General features: G+C 37.1%; 1 protein-coding gene across 11 annotated transcripts; it reads right to left on the minus strand.

Moving 5' to 3' along the window:
- Positions 1–6,449: 6,449 nt before the first annotated feature.
- cdca2 (cell division cycle associated 2) lies at positions 6,450–22,291 on the minus strand. Of its 11 annotated transcripts, none has more exons than XM_081366634.1 (13): positions 22,068–22,291; positions 21,379–21,567; positions 20,606–20,736; positions 19,600–19,744; positions 17,547–17,701; positions 17,223–17,334; positions 10,631–10,938; positions 10,410–10,470; positions 10,174–10,332; positions 9,655–9,755; positions 9,074–9,148; positions 8,657–8,819; positions 6,450–8,110 (listed from the first exon to the last, which is right to left on the minus strand). In XM_081366634.1, the coding sequence occupies exons 2-13, from the start codon at positions 21,536–21,538 to the stop codon at positions 7,179–7,181; spliced, it is 2,502 nt and encodes an 833-aa protein (XP_081222760.1). In that variant the 5' UTR covers positions 21,539–21,567; positions 22,068–22,291; the 3' UTR covers positions 6,450–7,178. The 11 variants fall into 11 exon arrangements, with proteins under 11 accessions (XP_081222760.1, XP_081222759.1, XP_081222758.1 ...); XM_081366633.1 differs by having other exon boundaries at positions 6,511–8,110; positions 9,655–9,758; positions 21,379–21,539; positions 22,068–22,289; XM_081366632.1 differs by having other exon boundaries at positions 6,511–8,110; positions 9,655–9,758; positions 22,068–22,289.

Raw genomic sequence — 22,291 nt, forward strand, 5'->3', positions numbered from 1 at the left:
CTATTATAATGTGTGTAATGTATATTTTGTCCCATTTTGTCACGTCCGTTGGTTATCACAGTCAATCATTGCAATTTCCGATTCAATCACACATATAAATACAGTTGTCAATACAGAAACTTTGCAGTGTACCAAAAAGTTTAGAAAACTAAACTTGTAAACGGGAATGTGTTTCCCTCGTCTACTTGTGATCTGATCGAACAAAATGCATATCAGGTGTAAATGGTCACTGACAAGCACCTCTGATAGGCTATTGTGTTCAAGTGCTCAACAAATATGATTGTGATTGGCTACAATTATCAATGCTTGTAAAAACATGCTGTAAATAGAAACCTTTATCGCACAGAAAGCAGCATCTATCAGCTGCTAACCGGTACTGCAGAAATGCTATACCGTCAACTTGTTTTTGTATACCAACTGGTATCAGTAGTATCGGTATGTTTGACAACCCTATAGTGGCCCTATAAAGTTTCTTTGTAAATATATATTTACTAATTGGCAGAAGTACTCCATGTAACCCAGGTTTATTTTTAAAGGATGGACAAGTGGAACTCTATTTTTGGGGTAATCAACATTATGCCATGCTGTCAGTAGAACTTAAAGGGTTAGTTCACTCAAAAATGAAAATTCTGTCATTAATTACTCAACCTCATGTCGTTCCAAACACGTAACACTTTCATCCATTTCTGCCTCTCCATTGACAGCTACGCAACTACCACTTTGCCACTTCAAACAGTTCATAAAGAGATCATAAAAATATCCATATGAATTGAGTGGTTTAGTCCAAATTTTCTGAAGAGAGTAATTTGCTTTATATGATGAACAGATTTAATTTATGCTTTATTCACATTTAAACATTGATCAGTGAACATAAACAGAAGCTTAATGCAACATAACAGGGAGGAGAGTAAAGATGGAAAGCTCCTAAAGCTTAGTTCCATATAAATTCACGGTTCACGAGTTCACACTCACAAATAAGTCAGATAGAATAAATGCGTATTTGGCGTGCTGTCCGAGGAGAGGGCTCCGGGCTCGGTATTCGGCCCGAACCCAGAGTACTCCCCCCGTATTCCTGGCTGTGAAAGAACAAGCCAAGAGTGAGGAGTCGGGGTGGTGGAGGGATGCTGAAACTGTCAAGGAAGTTAGGTGAGTTGACAGAGTGAATATATATATGCTCCCTCTCATGCTGATAGGGTAGACATGGTAATTGTTTGATGAGTTGATTGATTGATTGATTGCTTGATTATTTGAACGTGCTCCTCCCGAACTTTGTTAATAAAACATCATATAATTTGTTGTTTTGTCGTTAATGAAAATCAATATTGACCTTGGATTTGAAAAAGGATTCTCATATAAGAAACAATACAAAAATTCAGAGTCAGTTCATTCGCATTCGGAGATCGACTATTTTTGACTGACAAAATGCCGGCGGACGGAAACAACAACAGCTACAGTGAGTTGTTCAAAATCTTTCTTTGTAGTAAACTCTGTGTACATGAACAATGTTGTCAATGCTCGAGTTCATGTGTAGAGCCCCTGGTGATACTTCGAGCACAGTTTCATGTTGTGTCAAGCCTTCTTAGTGTTTAAAAAATAGCAATTTTGATGCTATCATAGTCGTGCCCCTAATTTGACCGAAAACGAAAATACGGTCAAACTTAAAAGTGGCGTTTCCATTCTAATTATGCTTTTAAACAAAAGTTTGCCTCGAGTAGATTAACAAAAAGACCCTAGGTTGCATTTTGGCAAGAGTTACGCTTTAACACGAGAATGAACCTGATTGGTTCTCGCACATGCTTGAGCTTCCGTTTATCATAACTGATGTGTGAGTTGATGAATGTTTATATGTGAATAAAAGCCTAAATTTAATCTGTTCATCATATAAAGTGATAGAACCACTCAATTCATATGGATTAGTTTTACGATCTCTATGAACTTTTTGAAGCGTGAAAGTAGTAGTTGGGTAGCTGTCAATGGAGCGACAGAAGATTTAATCAAAAAGATCTTCATTTGTGTTCCGAAGATGAACGAAAGTCTTACGGTTCTGGAAGGACATGAGGGTGAATAATGAATGACAAAATTTTTATTTTTTGGAGAATTAACCCTTTAAATTGTGAGGAACTTAGAATAATTCTGTCATTATTTACTTACCTTTGTATTGAATAAAAAATAAAATAAAAGAGTAACTCGTTATTTATTTGAAAACAAATCTAATTAAAAATTTACTCATTACTTTATAAGAACGGAATCTGCTCATGGAATGCTTGCAATGCAAACCCGCAATGCAAAATCATCCACAACAACATTTCCAGGTCTCTCCCCAACAATTTCTTGTCCGCTTTCTACCATGTCAAATTCCCTCCCAAAAACCATGAAGCAACAGGCACTGGTACTGTACCAGCAAACAGAACTACTCATACGGAGGCATCGTTTGCAGCTGTAGAGCAGAGCCCGCACAGTTCTTACATTGTCATCTTTCAGCAGCAGACAGAGTGTGCTGAGGACTCAACAGTTCATTAATAATGGAGCAAGCAGGCATGGGTTCCACATCGCTCCACTGAAGTCCGTCCCAATGGAGATGCGGCGAGCACATCCTCCTCACGTCTCATGTAGGCCTACTCGCTCACAGGCCAAGGAATATGACTTGACGTAAAGAGAGCACATTTCAAAGAGATAAACAGCAAAGACTGGCAGCCCTGCTGTTTGGATCCTTTGGGCTGCTGGGAAACTAATGATCTGTGATCTGGGCTGCAAACACTAACTTTGTATAGGTTCCTTTCCAAAGTAGGGGTGCGCGATCACCTAGAGAGTCGCTCAGATGTTTGTCTCTTGTTGTAATGCAGCACCACTGTGGCTTCAAGGAAGACATTTGACCCCGCTGAGGAGTTTCGGTACCAGAGAAAAAAACTTGAATTAAGTAGCTACTTTAAAAAATGTGTCCTGTTTTGTATGGTCCATTGGTCAATCATCGCAATTTCCAATTATAAATCATGCATTTAAATCCGGTTGCCAATACAGAAACTTTGCAGTGTACTTAGCAGAATGAAAAACTAAACTTGTAAACGTGAATGTGTTTCCCTCGTTTACTTGTGACCTGATTGAGCAAAGTGCATACCAGGTGTAAACATGGCAACTGACTAGCAGGCTATTGCGTTCACGCGCTCAACAGATATAATTGTGATTGGCTTCAATTATCACCGCTGGTAAAAACATGCTGTAAAAAATAACCTTTGACGCACAGAGAAGAGTGGACCTGAAAACAGTGCAAAGGTTAAAAAATGCATCAGGAAAATGTGAAATAAGGCAAGAAATACTCTATACAAGTACGCAAACATTACTATTTTGCTAATGCATCGCAAGTGGTACATATTTAATAAGCATGTATTCTTGTTTTACTGTGGCGATAATCTATATATATATATGTTTTACACAAAATTTGTGCAAAATATATTTAAATAGAATGAACTCAAAATAAAATTAACAGGCATAAATGATATCAAATCAATAGTTTTTAATACTAGGCATCAAATAAATGAAAGTGAGATATAACATTAATGTGGGATATTTTAAATATCACATTTAACAGAGTTAGTACATTATTATTTAACTTGTGAGCACTGGAAGATGGCAAAGTTAATCTAAATGTAAAAACAGGTATAACATGCATAATTTAATATCCAATGTCGACTGAGGCTGTCAAAAATAAAATACTGAAAAGTTTAATAACTTTAACTTGCTTAACAACTGTTGCTGGAAACACTTTAGAAAACTGTTCCATCATTAACTACACAGGAACAAATAAGTAACGCGATATTAACACTCAATAGTAGTAACAATAGTAGTAAGTAAAAAATAAAAAACTCACTAATTAATTAAAAACTTACTAATTAATGAATTAGTAAGTAATAGTGCTTAGTCAAATGTGGTAGTTCACTGCTAATCAATACTATCTTTTTCATACCTCCTGAACTACTAAGAACTACATACAGGTTCATAATTAACATGAATAATGCATAATGTATAGTTAGTTATAGAGTGAAGGTCATCACGGTAACCTACTTGTGATGACTCAAGTATTCAGAAGGAATTAGGCTACTAATTATTTAAATCAGTATTCTAAAGTAAAAAACACAATAACTTCCTAGTAATGACCCATGTCATTGTAAACTTTTTAGGTTTTTGTAAAGTATTGATAGTAATGACTCAAGTGTTACTACATCCTTCAGAAGGAACTACTAATTATTTGGAACAGTATTCTAAAGTTAAAAGCATTATAACTCTGTAATATGACTGAAGTCATTGTAAGCTTTTGAGGTTTTTGTTGTAGGCAAATTCCTTCTGAAGGATTTGATTACACTTGTGTCATTAGTGGGTTACCATGACCACTCTATAATTTATTATACATTATCCATGTTAATTATGAACTTGTGTAAAGTAGTTCTTTGTAGTCCTCTAGGATGTGTGAAATACGCATTCAACTTCGGCCAACTAATTCGTTAATCAGAGAGTTTCTTGTTAGTTAATAGTAGTTACTATAATGTTATAGTGTGCTACTAATTTGATAATGTTTTTAAAGTGTTAAAGCTGCTCAACCACGATAGATGCAGAACCATAGACTGTGAGTAGAACTGAAAGAGAACATTGTAAAACATACGCTAATCCCTCTATAGCGCCCCTTGTGACAACACTGAGTAACATGAACGCTGAATGGAAAGCATAGATCGAAAGTGACGGTTGTGTGCAATGGAAGGAACAGACTAGAAACCGACTTTACACGTTGTGAATAATTCAGCGACGCAGCAGATGACACTTGGAAAACGTAAACACTCAGCCCACCAGCTCAAACGTTTAACCTCAGACCACTTTAATCTAATCGTGGTATGAGACACTCGTAATCAATTTTGCATGAGTCTTTCTGTTAAGGATCTAGTTAAAGCATCACTCTGGATGGAATAGATGATGGGCGATAAGGGATCTGAAATGTATGCATTATTAACAAATAAAGGAAGACAGGCGCTCAACGCTTAGCGCGGGCGGAGGCGAGAAAATAATGGGGCAGAACAAAGTGGAGAGTTCTGAAGCTCAATGAGATGAACTCTCTCTAGTCTCTCTCTCTCCAGCTGTCGGCTAGTACGTTGTCTCGGGGGGTTGCCACGGTGACAAGAGGCCACATGTCTTAAAGGGCCTCAATTTGGTCAAAGGACCCTATTGTTCTGGTGCTAAGCTGCCTGCAGGATGGGGGAGAGGGGTTTCCCTCCTTCACACGCCACAGAAAAAAAAAAAAAAAAAAAAAACAACACTTAGCGCAATCATCTTAACCCCAACACTAGCACACACAGGTCAACACACTTTTTGAAGGTCAAAAAGAGCACATAATAAATACAATAACCCGAATGTCCTAATTAAACTAAGGCCTGATCCTGGATTAATCTAAGCCCAGTCTGTGAAACCAGAAATGTCTAATCACTATCAATTAACTGATTTGTTGCAGCCTAGTCGCAAGGCAGGTTACGAGGAAATAATAAATAAATAAAAAAACCTCATGGTTTGGACATTGTAAACTCATGTAAAGTGATTGTAGTTATTCTAAAATTCGGGAAAAGTAATATTCTGTGATCAAAACATGCATTCTCAAAAAAAGAAAGAACGTTTTTATCCTGTGTCGTGTGAATGGCCTGTGATAGCCTTACTTATCGCCTCCACTAGATGGCAGTGTTCTATTACTACAAGAAAATTGCCTGGCCAGACCCAACAACATGAATTGCCATTGTAAGTAAAAAAACAAACAAACAAAAAAAAATCTTACGCTGCATTGGAAGAACGATGTATGGTAAGCTATTGATCACGTTCAGCAAAGGTGTAAGTCCATGTTCAAATAATGCCTCTGGATCTCTGAAACTGGAGACTGACTACAGAACATAAATATTTAAAGGCTGTTGCAGTGCTATTTCGACTACAGCAGCACTGCTGAGGATTGATTCACATAAAACATAATGTGAGTCTTAGTAAACAAACACAGCTGAATCAAGGCTATGAATCAATAGCTAACGTAATTATTTCCACGTTGTACTGGGTTTTGTGGTAAACTGAAACCGTAAATATAACTGTTGTAAATAAATAATTCTAATGAAGCCCTATTGTGCTCTATTCGTTCATAAGTTCCCCTCTAAATTGTCCATTAGCTTTAAACAAAGTTGGCTCTTTTTGCAGCACGAACTCAATTACAGGTGTAGTACAAACTGTGAAGAGTGTCAGTTTAAACCCCACTGAGGGAATCAGACATGTTACGCTTCAAAAGATTGTGTTACTCTTTTTCCAAATTGTTTTTAGAAATGACTGACTGCAATTTTAGAGTATGTGCTTCATACATTAAATCAAATGTCAAGAACATGTCTGGACTCTAGACCATATTGCACACCCCAAAAAAACCTGAAACGAGAAATATTTTAGAACCATTCAAATTTCTGAACATTTTGTTAATGCAAAATAAACACAAAGCCTTTTTTTTTTAAAATATATAGCTCTGTAAATTAAATATAAACTACAATATACACACACAAAGTTATGCATTTGAACTATACTGCAAAAGCTTTTTTAAATTGTTTTTAAAAACAGTTCTTGTATTAATTACTGTATAACTACTGTATATTAGTCATTAGAAAAACGAAATGCATTATGGTAATGAGAAATGTGCTTACCTGTTAATGTCACAAAACACACACACAAATTCTCTGGATTTTGGGTTGAAATATGATCCAGACATGTTTTCATAACATTCATGCATGTAAAATTTAAAGCAGGCCCCATAACTTGTTTCAAAAGTGATGCTAATGACAAAGTGCCAATGGAAAAGAAGGTTCAGATGCAAATATTGTTTTGTACTAAGCAGACAAATATACAGTAAAAGAAAACAAAAAACGTTTTCCTGGGATAGCCATTTATGTAAAACAAAATGATCGCAGGAAAATCCCATTCAAACAGGATCCTTCATCTAAATGAAGATTTAATGAGCAGAAGTAATCTAACAATTATACAATTTTCTTAATAAGAGGCAATTTTCATCCATAAACTTTTAAAAAAAATTCATTTAAAACAATACATATAAGAGAAAAGAGTAAAATTTTCATTAAAAGTTTATTCGACAGTAAACCGCTACTGACACAAACGATTGATGTCAGTTATTCTCCCAAGTTTGGTGTTGGTTCCTCAGAGGCCTGAAAGAAGAGTGGTTCCGTCACTCCGCTGAGTCTTCCACGCGTCCTTCTCCGACCCGCTTTACTCGGCTCCGGGGACGTGTGGTCCACCCAGGCCAGGCCCACAGCCTGCAGGTCCACGCTCCTCCGGTTCCTCAGGCTGCGTCGCACTGAACCTCGACTCTTCGCCACAGGTTTCAAGATGTCGTCGATGTTGAAGTCATCCTGCTGCCAGGGGGCCAAACTAGGCTCTTTAGGTCCAGTGTTGCTCTCTGACATGCCAACAGTAATTCGCTCTGATTGACCACTCTCATCGACATCGACCTTTACACAAGGACTTTTCAGCACTGTTTGGACATGTCCACGTCTTTTATTACGTGGTGTTTTTTGCTCTAACCTCTCAGTGGTTTTGGAGTCTTCATTTGGTACCACAAAGATGTTCAAAGCCTCAATTTCCTCATTCTCAGAGCCCTCAGCTTCATGACACACTGGCCTATCAGAACTGTCTCGGTACACTGGGCTCAAACCTGCAGATTCATTTGGCTTTTGGCTCTCAGCATCTTGTTTCCCAGTTTCATAATCTGATTCAGTATTGGAGTTAATAGCTGTATTGCCGAGCTCCTTTCTCTTGGCTGCGCCTGAGCTACGACGTTTGCGCTCAGGCCTCCCTGAATCGCGTTTGGCCTTGGAAGTCTTTGACCCTGAGTTCACTCTTTTTGTGGGACTCCGAGTGCCGACTGAGGGCTCAAAATAAGCCACGTTCAAATCTGGTTGGTTGTCAGTTGTGTCTGTCACAGAGGAGCTCAACGTTTGCTCGTTCTCATTGGTCTGTGTGCAGCGAGTACCCAGAATTACCATGGGCCAAACTGTCATGCTATGGGGAAGGTTGGGTGTCTGAATGCAGTCTTGCTCTCCATCTGTGTGGCAAGAGAGTAAAACCTTTAACATTAGTTGTTCAAAATGCCAACATAACATAGTTCTGTGTTAACAAAGCTGCGTTCTCTTACTCTGGATTGTAAAGTTAATTCAGAATATCTGTTTGAGAGGGCTTAAATGGATAGTTCATCCAACAAAATTTAAAATGCCCCTATTATGTTTTTTTTAATATTCCCTTTCATGTAGTGTATAATAGAGCTGTTTGCGAATGTAAACGTTCTACAAAGTTGTAAAGTTGAAAGTGCACGATAAATAAAGTTATTGTCTCCCAAAAGAAAGAATCGCAATTTAACGCATCCTTGCTGAATAAAATAATAAAAAAAAATCTTATTGACCCCAAAATTTTTCCACAGGGAAAAAAAAAATACACATGAAGGTGAATAGATAACAGAACATATTTTTGTGCAATGTACTCATCAGTCTTAATCTGCAGAAGATGAATCTAATTTAGATTAATCAGTCCATTCAGACAAAGCATGGATGAAAAAATTGGCTGAATCATAAATGAAACACTTGGACAAGAGTACCTGTTAGTTTTCCTGACTGGGTTTGTGTTGGTGTGTTGCTGAGACTGATAGACATTGTCTCAAATATGGGGCTGAGCAGAGGGTTTTTTGAAGCATAGTCTCTTTTCCCGTACAGAGAACGATCCACCTTATTGCCAAATCGTTTATTTACTCCTGACGTCTTCTGAAAAACAACAAAAACAAGCTGTAATGATGAACATGGACAGAGTTCACACAAATGTGCTCAAAGGCTCTAGACGTATGAAATCACACATCATGCTATTTATATACCAAATGCTAAGTCCAAGTCACATTAGTGTTATTATTTCAGGCTCAATGTCAGTTTGATGCCAGTGTTAATAATCAGAGCTTAAAAAGCCCCCGTTCACCAAGACTCATCACATGTCAGCTTATAAATCCACTTTTTAAGCTTCATACCTTCATCTTTCCTGAAGCAGAAGCTGCTGCAGTACGCGAGCTTCTCCTTTTCTCAGTCTCAATCTCCCCTGGTTGCTGAAATAAAGGAACAGAACAGAGCTGGATGAGTGAAATTATTTTTCAGTCTTCTGATGTTCTTCAATATAAAGCCTAAAGGCACATTGAAAATCTGGGATTTTCTAACTTAGAAATAAAGTTTTATGATGAGTTTAAAATGAAAAAGAATATAAAAGTCAAAAAGATCAAATATTGCGCTGATAATACCATTTGGGAAGAATTTTTATTTTTAGAAAAATGCAACATTGAAATGGCAACAGTGGCTGTTTCCAATTATGGTTTCTCTGACTGAATAATTAAATAATGCCCGGTTCAAAGAAAAAAAAACCTCGAAATCAAAATAAAGTTCAGACAAGGAAGAAAAATTCTACCAATATACAAATATATAGATATTATAAAGTACGTTTGGTCACAAAGTGTCTATTACAAACTCTTCTGAGTGATAAAGAGCTTAATCTGTTCTTTGAACTGATCCATCAAAATGGACAGTTTGAAAGAAGTGATTTGTAGATACGAGTCCTCACCTTTCTTTTTCTACTGTGAGGGCGACTTGGTTTAGTGCTGGAGTTAGATGAACATGTCTTTTCAGAGATGGCAGAAGACTCTGACTCCTGGTCAACCTCCACTGCTGACAAGAAACATGAGTGTCAAACGTTATAAACTAACTAAAAACATATTGATGCACTTTTCTGAAATACATTTAATTGGTACATAAGAGTCTAACAGCTAAAGTTAAGAAGTATTTAAACAATGCATTTCTGCTTTTCAAGTTTACATTCACCTTGCAGAATCTGTAAGAAATTTATAATGATTGAATATTAAAGTTAACACAAAAACGGGAGAAAAATAGACAAACATAAAAACAGATGTGTTGTAAATGTATTAGAAGAACAGTTGACTTATATTTCTGCACTGAGCTCTCATAATCTTTATCCTATTTTGCTTCCTTTTTTTTTTTAGCAAAGAGAAATAAAAACTGGTATGAATTTATTAAGGGCGAGAAAGAGAGCATGCTAAAAAAAGTGGAAGAAAGTTTAACTCACTGGTGACAGAGAGAGCCAGTGGCTGATCACTAGTGGGACATGGCAGTATTTCCTCTGTCTGTGAATTTGATGGTTTATCATCTTCCTCTTGAAAAGCAGCGTTCATAACTTCAGAGTCTTCAGCCTGAGGCTGCTGTGCATCCTCAGCAGAGAGTACATCTACAGTTTTACATACATGATTAGAATACAGGCTGAAGAGAAACTTTCCTTCTGTTCAAAATCGTTTCATAGCTCACCTTTGCAGTTCTCTGAATGCTTGTGTGAGGGGGACTCTTCCTCCATACTGGGAAAACTTATCTGAGAAGATGGATTGGAGAAAGGCAAAAAAACTCACCATAAATACATAATTTTACAGAGGAAGGAATCTGTGTGCAATGACAGAATAAACTCACAAGCCACTGACATAATTAATCTACAATCAGATAAGTTAGTTTGGAGAAGCTGGCAAGTGTCAAACCTTTTCGATCTCTTCAAATACTTCATCACTGTACAACAGTCCAGCACTGCGTCTGTCAATAACAAGGACAGGAGAGGCTCCATTGAACTGGGGACTGTTGAAGTCAGGTTGGGGAAGAGGGGCATCAGATCGTTGAGGGGTCTTCAGCAGAGAGCGTTTAAGTCCCGTAGATGATGGAGGACACATTGGGGTGCCTCCTTTTTGCAGTGGGGTACTGGGAGGGAGGGTTTTGTCAAAGAACTCTGGAGAGAGCGGTGCCCCAAAATGAACGCGCTTCTTCTTGCGCATAGAGGAGCCCATGTTATCATCTATAAAGAAAAAAAAAAGATTTCATGATGTATAAAAAAAGATTTCAACTATAATGTATGGCGGAATAGCACTTGGGAGCACTTCGACTCGGCGCAGTAAAAAGTCACGTTGGTTCTAATGACAGAAGTGAGAGGGAGAGGATTTTTCAGGAGTGATGATATTACTGCGCCGAGTCGAAGTGCTCCCAAGTGCTATTCCGCCATACATTATAGTTATCCTTTTTTACTCGCTTAGAAAAGCACCACGTTTTATTTTGTGTCACCATACTTGGTCGTGTAACTACTTGTGTAACTGTATTTAAATAGGGAAAATGTGGAGGTGTTTGGTCGCTTCTAGCTTCATCTCTGTTTGGATCCTAATGAATGAACTGGGCTAAGTGCTATCAAAGTGTCGCCGCACGCCAGAGCGATTGAGTGCACGCACTGAGACGAGAGAGGTATGTATCAGCTCGTCTTAGTTAAGGGAATAACATAGTTTAATATGAAAAAACGGTGGAGTGTTCCTTTAATGGAAAATAAGCTAATGTGCATTTTAAAAATGTACGCAATTCGGATAAGGCATCTAGAATTTTTAATTGAGCGTATAAAATAATTTTGACTCAACCTGTTTCTTAAAAATGGTTTCAAGGCTGGAAAGGATTAGGTTTATCATTTAATAAAACATTTTGGTCAATACTTTATCTGAACATCTAATACATGTTATTAGATATGTTGTATATCAAAATCCTTCTGCAGTTGCTACAGGTCGTTGAGGATTTTGAATGTTAAAATAGGGGTCTCCAGGAAAAAAGGTTGGGAACCACTGGCCTAAAGAACCTCCTAGTGGTCATTATATAAAACACAAAGGCACCTACATGAGACATTTCTTAACTTGACAGCTTTAACTAAATATATTATATTAAATATACACAAGCTTAAGAGAAATTATTCTGATATGAGTGTTTTCCATAAAATGTGTTTTAATTTGTTCAAATTCATGCAAACTTACCCACATTCAAGTGTTGATAGAAACAGAATGCATGAAGCTAAAATAAAAGGTTTTTTTTTTTTTTTTTTTTTGGTTCGTTTAAAAGCAGAGCGTCTGTTCTTTCTTTTGATATATTGCATGTTCATATATTCATACAGCAAAATATTCTGGGGGCCATGACAATTTGGTGGAAATGATCAAAAACGCTGGCGGTGGCTGGCAACTTAATAATGCCCCTTTTAGAATATGTAAAATAAGTCTCTATAGAGTGTGCAGTTTTAGCTCAAAATACCCCACAGATCATTTTTACAGCATGTTAAAATTGTCCCTTTTTGAGGGTCAGTAAAAACGCGTTGTTTCGTGTGTGTCCCTTTAAATGCAAATGAGCTGCTGCTCCCGGCAAAGAGGGCGGAGCTTCAAGAGCTTGTGTGTGTGTGTGTGTGTGTTAGCAACTCCGATTATCTCACAAAGACACACTAAAATGTCAGAAACTGTTCTTCCTTTTATGGACACTTGTCGGACAATGATGGAGAGACAACATGTAGAATGCAACAGGACATTTCTGAATGGTTATTTGATGAATTTATGTTGCTGATGTGAAGTTTACTATCTTCAATTAGCATATTCTTTCATGATAATCTATAAAGTCGCTCGTGTGGGATCTGTTGTAAGATGCCTACAGAGTGACATGCTATTGCATTTGTGTTATGTACTGTACTACAACAACTCTTCCTCTTCTCAACATAGACTGCGTGTTCCCGGGGGCGGGTTTATATACATTTTAGGGTTAGTGATGTCACTAACCCGGGAGGAATGTTGTGTAGTCCCTACCAGCCATTTGTTGTAGTCCTTAAAAAAACTATTTCTTTAAAAGCAAATATCTTCCCTTGCTATGGAATGATTTTCCGGACATTTTTCAAAAGGAATTGCAAATTGTATTTGCAATTGCGTTTTCAAATTGTGGACGCATAAAATGTGACATAATCCAAACGCAAATGCAAATCGCGCATTACCGTTTGCATTTTCGTTTAAGCGAACGCACAGTGACTGCCAAATTTAAAATGGAAATGCAAAGTCCGTTTGCAACTGTGTTTCCCATATCTTACGAGTCTTGACCCTGTCATATTTAAATAGCAATTTCAATTACCACGTCTGCTTTTTCACTTTCTCAGCGTCGCGTATGTAGCCAGCCAAAACTCAAATGAAATCGCAATTCCCTTAGTTTTTCCATTTCCGATGCCTTACACGGAAACCTGTCAATCAGCGTCAAGGGTGGGATTATGCTATGGGGCGTGTTCGTGTTGGGACGTGACGTCACTCACAGTCGACAGTTAAGAGGTGATGCCCTGAACAGACAGACGCCGATTTATTTTAAACAATGGAGGTAGTTGGTGAAATTGTGGAGGACCTTATGATGCTCGGGCAGCAAGTTGATGACAGTACATCCTCTACAGATGTTCTCTTACTCAGAAGCCATTTCATTTTGGATAAGTTAAATGTTTTCGTGGCCTTGACCAACATCAACATCAGTAATGTTGTCTTCGCCAACCTCAGTGAAGTAGCTAATAATAGGCTTTTTGTGAAGGACAGGACAACTAAAGAACCTGGACGTCCTTTACTGGACATAGCACAAGAGTTGAGTGTCGGTGCTAGGTCTCACCCCTTCAAATAAGTGTTCTCAATTTGCGAAATTCAATAAAAATGCTGTCTGTTGCAGTTAAACCTGTGTGTGTGTGTGTGTGTGTGTGTGTGTCACTAGCGGCGCAGGATTTTGATTGTAGGTGGGCCTCCAGAAAACTGGATGGGCCAGTTAAAATAAGCCAAAAACAAAAAACGGGTTCCCCTTCATCTCCGTTTCAGTGCTTTTCTGCGGCACCGAGGACAGCGACTAACTATACCTGAATTTAATGCGTAGTTAGCATAGGTTTAAAAAAAAAAAAAGGATTTTTTTTGCTGCTTTTTTAAGACAATTACAGTTTAATTTAATTTAATGTTTAATAAAATTATAGGCCTATTATTTTTTTAGTTTATTAACAGCAACAACAGCTGTAAAGATGAAGTTGACGATCGTCATCTCCATATAGTGAACGCGCCTATAGAGAGAAATCATGGATTACATAATCAGAGAGTAGCCTTTTTCTTTTCGTTTTAAATTGTTAAAAATACATTTTGGGCTTTCTTAAGATATATTTCATGTCTGTGAGGCATACGTTGAGTTTCGTTAAGGTAGGATGAGATGCGCTCCTGTTCACGAGCAATGCAATGACCGCGCGGGCGCCTCAATGATTTTATTGTCTGCTATATTTCCTTTTTAATTTATTAAATCCAGGCAATAAAAAATTATTGGTTGATAAAAAAAATATTAAAATTAAGATACAATTTATACAAAACGAAATTCACTTAAAAAGGCTTTCTACAAAACAAAAAGTGGTCAAAATCATGTCTGACCCACATCTCTCGATATATTGCGCATCCTATCTTACTCGTGCGGTTCACTTTTCATAATCAACATAGATGAAAAAATAACATTATAATATTTTAACAAATATGAAACTAAATGAGCTTATTTAATGGCTACAACATGTACAGACTCTCTATTTGTACAAATTGCTGCACATTCATTTTATTCTGAATTTTGCACGCATAAGTTGAAAGGCATTTGTTTGCATGCAGTAAAACATATCTGCAACATTTATCAAGTTCACTGATAATTATTATCACTAATTATTATTATCACTAATTATTATTATCACTTAATGAATAATGTAACAAGGACAAAGCATGTAAACTGCGTTGTTTAGAATTGAATGGATCGCAAATAGATCCGAATGAAGAAACGTACAAAACCATAGTAGAAATGGATGGGCCCGGACCTAAAATGTAGCGCCGCGGCTGGTGTGTGTGTGTGTGTGTGTGTGTGTGTGTGTGTGTGTGAGAGAGAGAGAGAGAGAGAGAGAATGTTTGTTCCACTTTACATTTATGGTGTATTCTATTTGTTTAGATTTATGTGGGATTTAATCATTTTAAATTAATCTCAACTGTGAAATGGACAAAAACAAAATTATACATAGGCTACTTTCAGACCAATTAAATCAAACCCAGGTTTTTTTGTGTGTTTAGACAAATAATGTAACAAAAGTCACAAAATTCCATGACACTGAGATAAGGGAGATATGTTTTTTTTTGAATGAGGGGAAATATCAAATGAGATCCAAACAGAACCCAAAGACAACATGATGGTTTAAGAAATATTCATTTTAAACTAAACCAAAACCAAATCTTTATCTCAGTGTCATGGAATTTTGTGACTTTTGTTACATTACCTACATCTGTAGAGGATGTACTGTCATCAACTTGCTGCGCGAGCATCATAAGGTCCTCCACAATTTCACCAACTACCTCCATTGTTTAAAGGAAAACTCCGACTTTTTGGGACTTTAGCTTATTCACAGTATCCCCCAGAGTTAGATAAGTCCATACATACCTTTTTCATTTCTGTGCGTTCTGTAAGTGTTATTTGACGCACCCACCGCTAGCCTAGCTTAGCACAAAGACTGGATGTAAATGGATAATGGTAGCATACTAATCCCAATAAGTGACAAAATAATGCAAACATTTTCTTATTTACATGTTGTGATCTGTATAGTCACAGCGTGTACAAATAACAAGGCTATATGAGACAGAGACCATTTTTAATCGTATAAATACTGGGAACTATATTCTCACTAGGCGTAGGAGCACAGCTACTTGGGCGGAGTGGCTACTTGGGCGGAGTGATTAGCGCAGCACACGAGACGCCCTGTTGTTGATTTAGCTGTGTTCCTACGCCTAGTGAGAATATAGTTCCCAGTATTTATACGATTAAAAATGGTCTCTGTCTCATATAGCCTTGTTATTTGTACACGCTGTGACTATACAGATCACAACATGTAAATAGGAAAATGTTTGCATTATTTTGTCACTTATTGGGATTAGTATGCTACCATTATCCATTTACATCCAGTCTTTGTGCTAAGCTAGGCTAGCGGTGGGTGCGTCAAATAACACTTACAGAACGCACAGAAATGAAAAGGGTATGTATGGACTTATCTAACTCTGGGGGATACTGTGAATAAGCTAAAGTCCCAAAAAGTCGGAGTGTTCTTTTAAAATAAATCGGCGTCTGTCTGTTCAGGGCATCACCTCTTAACCGTCGACTGTGAGTGACGTCACGTCCCAACACGAACACGCCCCATAGCATAATCCCACCCTTGACGCTGATTGACAGGTTTCCGTGTAAGGCATCGGAAATGGAAATACTAAGGGAATTGCGATTTCATTTGAGTTTTGGCTGGCTACATACGCGACGCTGAGAAAGTGAAAAAGCAGACTTGGTAATTGAAATTGCTATTTAAATATGACAGGGTCAAGACTCGTTAGATATGGGAAACACAGTTGCAAACGGACTTTGCATTTCCATTTTAAATTTGGCAGTCACTGTGCGTTCGCTTAAACGAAAATGCAAACGGTAATGCGCGATTTGCATTTGCGTTTGGATTATGTCACATTTTATGCGTCCACAATTTGAAAACGCAATTGCAAATACAATTTGCAATTCCTTTTGAATAATGTCCGGAATATCATTCCATACCTTGCTTTGAACTTTGAGCGTTGTAACTTTCGCTTTTTCACTCACATGCCAGCAATTACCCCTCCGTGTGCCATATAGGTTGCCGACCCCTGGTTTAGGCTATTAAAAAAAATGTAATTCCGCCAAAGAAGAACTTTTGTTTTAAATAAATGTTCATATAAAAGTAGCCTACTTTAGTGTAATATGTTACCATATCACCAGATTAACACTGAGAATTTGAATAATTGTAATGTGACAATCAGGTGCGGATATCTAAATCAAAGAATATCATAGGTGCGAGTGGAGCATTTATTTATTTATTTTTTACAGCGGATTTGGGTGACTAGAGCTGACATGCGCATCTCTCTAATGTATATATAATACAATGTCAAATAAATGTAACTATTTATCAAAGAATCTTGGGGGGAAAAAATGATCGTAGTTTCCAAAAAACAGTAACCATTAGGACCATTAAGAAATGTTTCTTGAGTCCCAAATCAGCATATTAAAATTATTTCTAAAGGATCATGTGACACTGAAAACTTGAGTAATGATGCTGAAAATTCAGCTTTGCATCACAGGAATGCATTACTTTTAAAATATATTAAAATAGAAAACCGTTATTTTAAATTGTAATTATTTTTCACAATATTAATGTTTTCCTGTATTTTTGATCAAATAAACGCTGCCATGGTGAAGTTCCCTTACCTGCTGGCTTAACATCTGGTTTTGACAGCATGGGTAAAGACAAAAGCTCATTCTTTGCATCTGAATCCACACCTGATAGAGACCTCTGGTTTTGAGACTCAGAGCATTTCACCTATAATCATAGAAAAACAGAAGAGCACAACGCTGACTACAGGAACACCACCAGACTAATAATAGTCTAAGTCTGTTCGAGTTAGTGTATCGTCCATTGGTTGCATTGTAAGCACTTTACCTGTGCCACTTTATCTGCTAATGGCAATTTAACAGATGATAAACTGTATATCGAATATCAAACATGGTGCCGTTAAATGCTGATATGTTTACCCCTTGCTCCTGTTGTATTGTGAAAGTGGGGTAGGGGAGTGGCGTCTCAGTAATCTTGTCCTCACACTCCACTGGTGGGGCCCAGCAGCGTTTCTTAGAGGGAGGCGGCGTCATCGAAGAGAATTGACTTTGCTTAGTCAGCGTGTTCTCCCTTCCTACAGGACAGACAGAAGCAGAAAGAGATGTCCTCATCGAGATAATGGCCCAAGATGACATTTAGCAAAAACAGGTCATGCTACATAAGAACATAATTAATCTATGCTCATTTTAAAATTGCAGTGAATCAGCAATTGCTAATCTCAATAGTAGCTGACCAAAAATGTATGAAAGCCACACAAAGAAAGAAAACTCTGTAGGACTAAGAACTGCTTCTAATGATTTTAATCCTATTACTGATTCCAGTTAAAGCGCAGCATGTAAGACAGAATCATATCGCTGACATATAAATCAAAAGAAAAACAGCTGCTTATAAACTTTAATATAAACTTTAATATCATATTTCAGAGGGGTTTTAGCGTTATTATAACGTTAAATAGCATTCAAACTTCCAAGATGACATTATGAATTTTAAGAATGAAATAGTATTGAAAGAACTGTACTGATATTCCTTTAGGGTTGGGCGATAAAATGGTATCCGTATTTATCAATGGTACACCATTGTCGTTAACGATATAAAAAAAAAGTTCGATATAGTGCTCGATATTTTCATTAAAATGCGCGCGCATACCTCGCGCGACTACCACAACGTTGCCCAACATAAAATGGCAAACGTAAAGAAAGCGGAACGAAACTGCGCTTCTCATATTTGCTTCATGGACCGTTTATCCGTTTGGACCATCAATGTCAGTGCAGCGCGAGCCGATCTTGATCAAAATCCATGGTGAATGTTGCTGATCTGTGGAATTAAAGCCTAAGACTAGTTCATTCATGGCACAATGTTTCTCCTGGTTTACACGTCAGCGCTGTTTGATCCGTTACTAACGGAGACATTTGAATGCGTCTCACTAGATCTCGCAGCGATGTGTTTACGTCAGTGGCGAATTCAAATGCTTTCTTTACTGGATCTCTTAGCGCTGCTTTCAAGATGTAGGAAAACCCACACTTATTTAAAAATAATTTATTTTAATAAATAAAAATAAAATAAAATTTAAATCAAGGAAATGTCTCTGGCATTTCTTTTTTTTTTTGCTGTATCGAACTGTGACGCCACTGTGTAGTATCTAACCGAAACGTGAATTTTGTGAACCGTTAGGGCCTACACCCCTTATTACGTTACATGTTGATCTACCTCAAAGTTTGCCTTGATTTTTCCACATTTACACTTTTACATTGCACACATTTTGCAACATTTTATCAAAGTTCAAGAGTTTATTTAACACTTACTTTTTATCTTAATATTTACATTAAGATATATTTTTTTCACATTTATTTTTGTTTTGACTGCTAAAATATAGCCTAATTTGTTGTTTTGCCTTAATAATGTGGATAAATAATAATAATAAAAAAATACAGGTTTAAATTCAAATTTTTCTTCTTGTCTTAAAAAAATTTATGGTTATAAAAAATGTCAATAATATCGATACGAACGATATGAAACATTATATCATGATAATTTTTTTTAACTATATTGCACAGTCCTATATTCCTTGTTAACGCGTTTGAATAAAACTTACATATTCATAGTGTTAAAACCTGAAATGATTACAAATTATTCAAACTGGAAGACTGGATATGCTTATTGAATCTTTTTATGAACACTGAAAGCCCTCTGAAATGTAAACACATTTATTTTAAGGCTCATAAGCTTCAGTTGATTCATTCTGCACATCATCTTGCTGCGCTCTAACTGGGATCAATGGAGGAAATCAAATTGCGTCAAATTTATTATGGTGCCTGCTTTTTCTGAATAAGTTCTATTGGCTGGAAATGGCAAGCAATGACAGTATGACATTCTCTTAATAACTTCACAATTGCATCTGGTCCTACAAGCCAGCATCTGAAAGACATTCTGTTTTTATGTTGGCAGCAATTAACAGTTTGAGGAGAGACTGACCGTTCCTAGAATATTTAGCCAAAGTACTTTTCGCATTTTTCTTCTGTTCATCCTCTTCGTCCTCCTCCTCCATCAGACACTGGAAAGCAGCCATCTTCTTCTTCAGAGAGTCACAGCGTAAAAGAAACGGACTCCCCTGCAAAAGCTTCACGAGGAGAGGGCACAAAGTTACAGCAGATAAAGAAAAATGCAAACAACCTTCATCATCATCATAATGACGTTAAACAATGTGGCTCACTCTTTGAAACACATTCATGTTGTATTACACCAGAGGATCTTAACTGGTGGGTCGTGTCCCATAAATGGATCGCAAGTCTGTCCTGACAGGTTTGTAGGCATTGAGGGATAAAGTGATGCTTAATCAAATAATCCTATAATTATGCATTTTGGATTGCAAATTAAATGGGCCCATATCTTTTGTTGTTGATGTAAAGGGCTGTGTGTCTAATCAAACTATATGGTATTCTGTCACACATTTATGTCACTAATAATTTGGCTTACTTGTACAGTTCTTGCTCAGTGTTTATTCAATGTGTTAGGGTGGAAAATCACTTTTGCATTCACAAAATTCACTGAAATCAGAATTGACAATGCTTGTTTTTATGTAATATTGCAGTATTTATTATAAATGACTTATCTATGCACATTTTTTTCTCATAATTTTTAATCAAAATAACTTCCCCTCCCTCTAGCAATGACATCTTTTCTCTGATGATGTGTTTACTGGCACAAGGGCAGGACAACCTGTTACTCACATATGAGATCACAGCAACAGGAAATCACAACCATCCAATCAATTCATGATGGGCAAAATCAAGTCCCTACATTTTTTTTGTGTTTTGTTTGAGAAGCCATTTTACTTGGATATACGTCACAATAGGGAAGAAAAGACGATCACAGCAACTCATGCCCACCTTTTGTTTGATAAACACTTTGGTACTGTGTTAGGTCAATGTAAAATCTGGTTCCCCAAAGCAAAGACAGCTGTATTAGACCATGCATCTACCTGTGGTGTTCGAGGAGGTGTTTTTGCAGCTTGTCTGGCTCTGAAGCAGATAAGAGAGTTCGTTTCTGGAGATCCCCGGACCCCAATCGTGGACCTCCTCCTAGCCTTCAGTTGAGCCACTCTGGACTTATCTGAGGAGATAACTCCGCATGAAAAGTGTGCTTTCAGTTACATTTCAAATTAATTTAGTGTGTTTCACTGACAAGACAGAACTGCATAGGGTAAAATTGTGCAAAATAAAATAACATTGTACAGAAAATTATGATAAATAATGAAAATGTAACAATAAAAGGCATTAACTGAACAATAGTTCACAAGGCATATACATAAGACAGGGATAGTTCACCCAAAAATGAAAATTCTGTCATTAATTACTCTCCCTCATGTCGTTCCAAACCGGTAAGACTTTCGTCCATCTTTTTTTTTATAAAAGATCTTTAATAAAAGCCTAAATTCAATCTGTTCACCATATAAAGTGATTGAGTCTCTTAATAAAATTTGGACAAACCGCTCAATTCATATGTGTTCGTTTTATGAACTATCAATCTCTTGAAGCGAGCCCTATGAACTTTTCGAAGCATCAAAGTGGTAGTTGCATATCTGTCAATGGAGGAACAGAGAGCTCTCAGATTTCATTAAAAAGATCTTCACTTGTGTTCAGAAGATGAACTAAAGTCTTACAGGTTTGGAACGACATGAGGGTGAGTAATTAATGACAGAATTTTCATTTTTGGGTGAACTAACCCATTTAAATCAAGTTTATTTTTGCTAACCTTTAATCTGGGATGACGATAAGAAGCTGTCTGTTGATATGCCAAACTGTGAAGGAGTGAGTTTGGAGAAATCCACATCTCCGGCAGCTTCAGTGTTCTGCCGAGAGGGAGACAGGGCTGCCAGTGGTGGTCTGCTGTCCATGGCTTCAGTATCCTCCATGCTTGAGTCCAGTACATAAGAAATGAGATCTGAGTAAATAAATGAACTGAAGATAAGAGACTGTCATACTGAAACTTAAGATAGTAAGATCACAAGATCTTCCAATCTTCAAGACTAGTCATAACTTAAGTCTGTTACATAAAAGGTAGATTGTTCTGAAAAGTAAGACTGATTAGCCCCCGCTAATTGCTAACGTTAGTTGGTCAGACTAGTTCTTACAACAGATATTAATATACAATACTTCACACTCTCACACTTTTATTGTTTATTGAATTTTATTGTACATTTAGCAGCTAAGTTTATGGAACTGGCCCTGGACAGGAGAGATTTACTTTATGCACGTCTGTTATTAACATCTCAAAACATCAGCCACTATAAGAAACATTACATATTTGCATTGTTTTATCCTACTGTGTAGCTACCAACAAAACTACAACTAGTTTAGATATAGAAATGTTGCATCTAATATGTACAAACAAATATTTGTTTCTATTGTAAGTTACTGAAATGTTCAAACTTCGCTCCTTACCGCACGTTAAAACGACGCAAATATTCTTCCGCTGTGAAGGAACCTGAAAGCACCTGAATGGACCTTAAAATAAACGTCTTTTTACAGCCACTAATCAACGATACATCTGTGTATAAATATTACTGAATTTTAAATGTGTATGTGTATTTTCTGGACATGAGAGAGTGCTAGTTCTAACGCATCTGGTTGTCCTTGTCCATCTGGCAACAACGTCCTGTTCATAT

Source organism: Scardinius erythrophthalmus (assembly GCF_964197995.2).
Source record: "Scardinius erythrophthalmus genome assembly, chromosome: 5".
Taxonomy (NCBI): Eukaryota; Metazoa; Chordata; class Actinopteri; order Cypriniformes; family Leuciscidae; genus Scardinius; species Scardinius erythrophthalmus.

Excerpts from the sequence above, each read along its gene's own strand:
- cdca2 (XM_081366630.1), bottom strand. The coding sequence starts at position 21,538 with ATGGAGGATACTGAAGCCATGGACAGCAGACCACCACTGGCAGCCCTG. Across the intron at positions 19,745-20,605 it reads CACCTCCTCGAACACCACAG|CTTTTGCAGGGGAGTCCGTT; the intron begins GTAGATGCATGG and ends CTCCTCGTGAAG. Across the intron at positions 10,333-10,409 it reads GCATTCAGAGAACTGCAAAG|ATGTACTCTCTGCTGAGGAT; the intron begins GTGAGCTATGAA and ends GTAAAACTGTAG.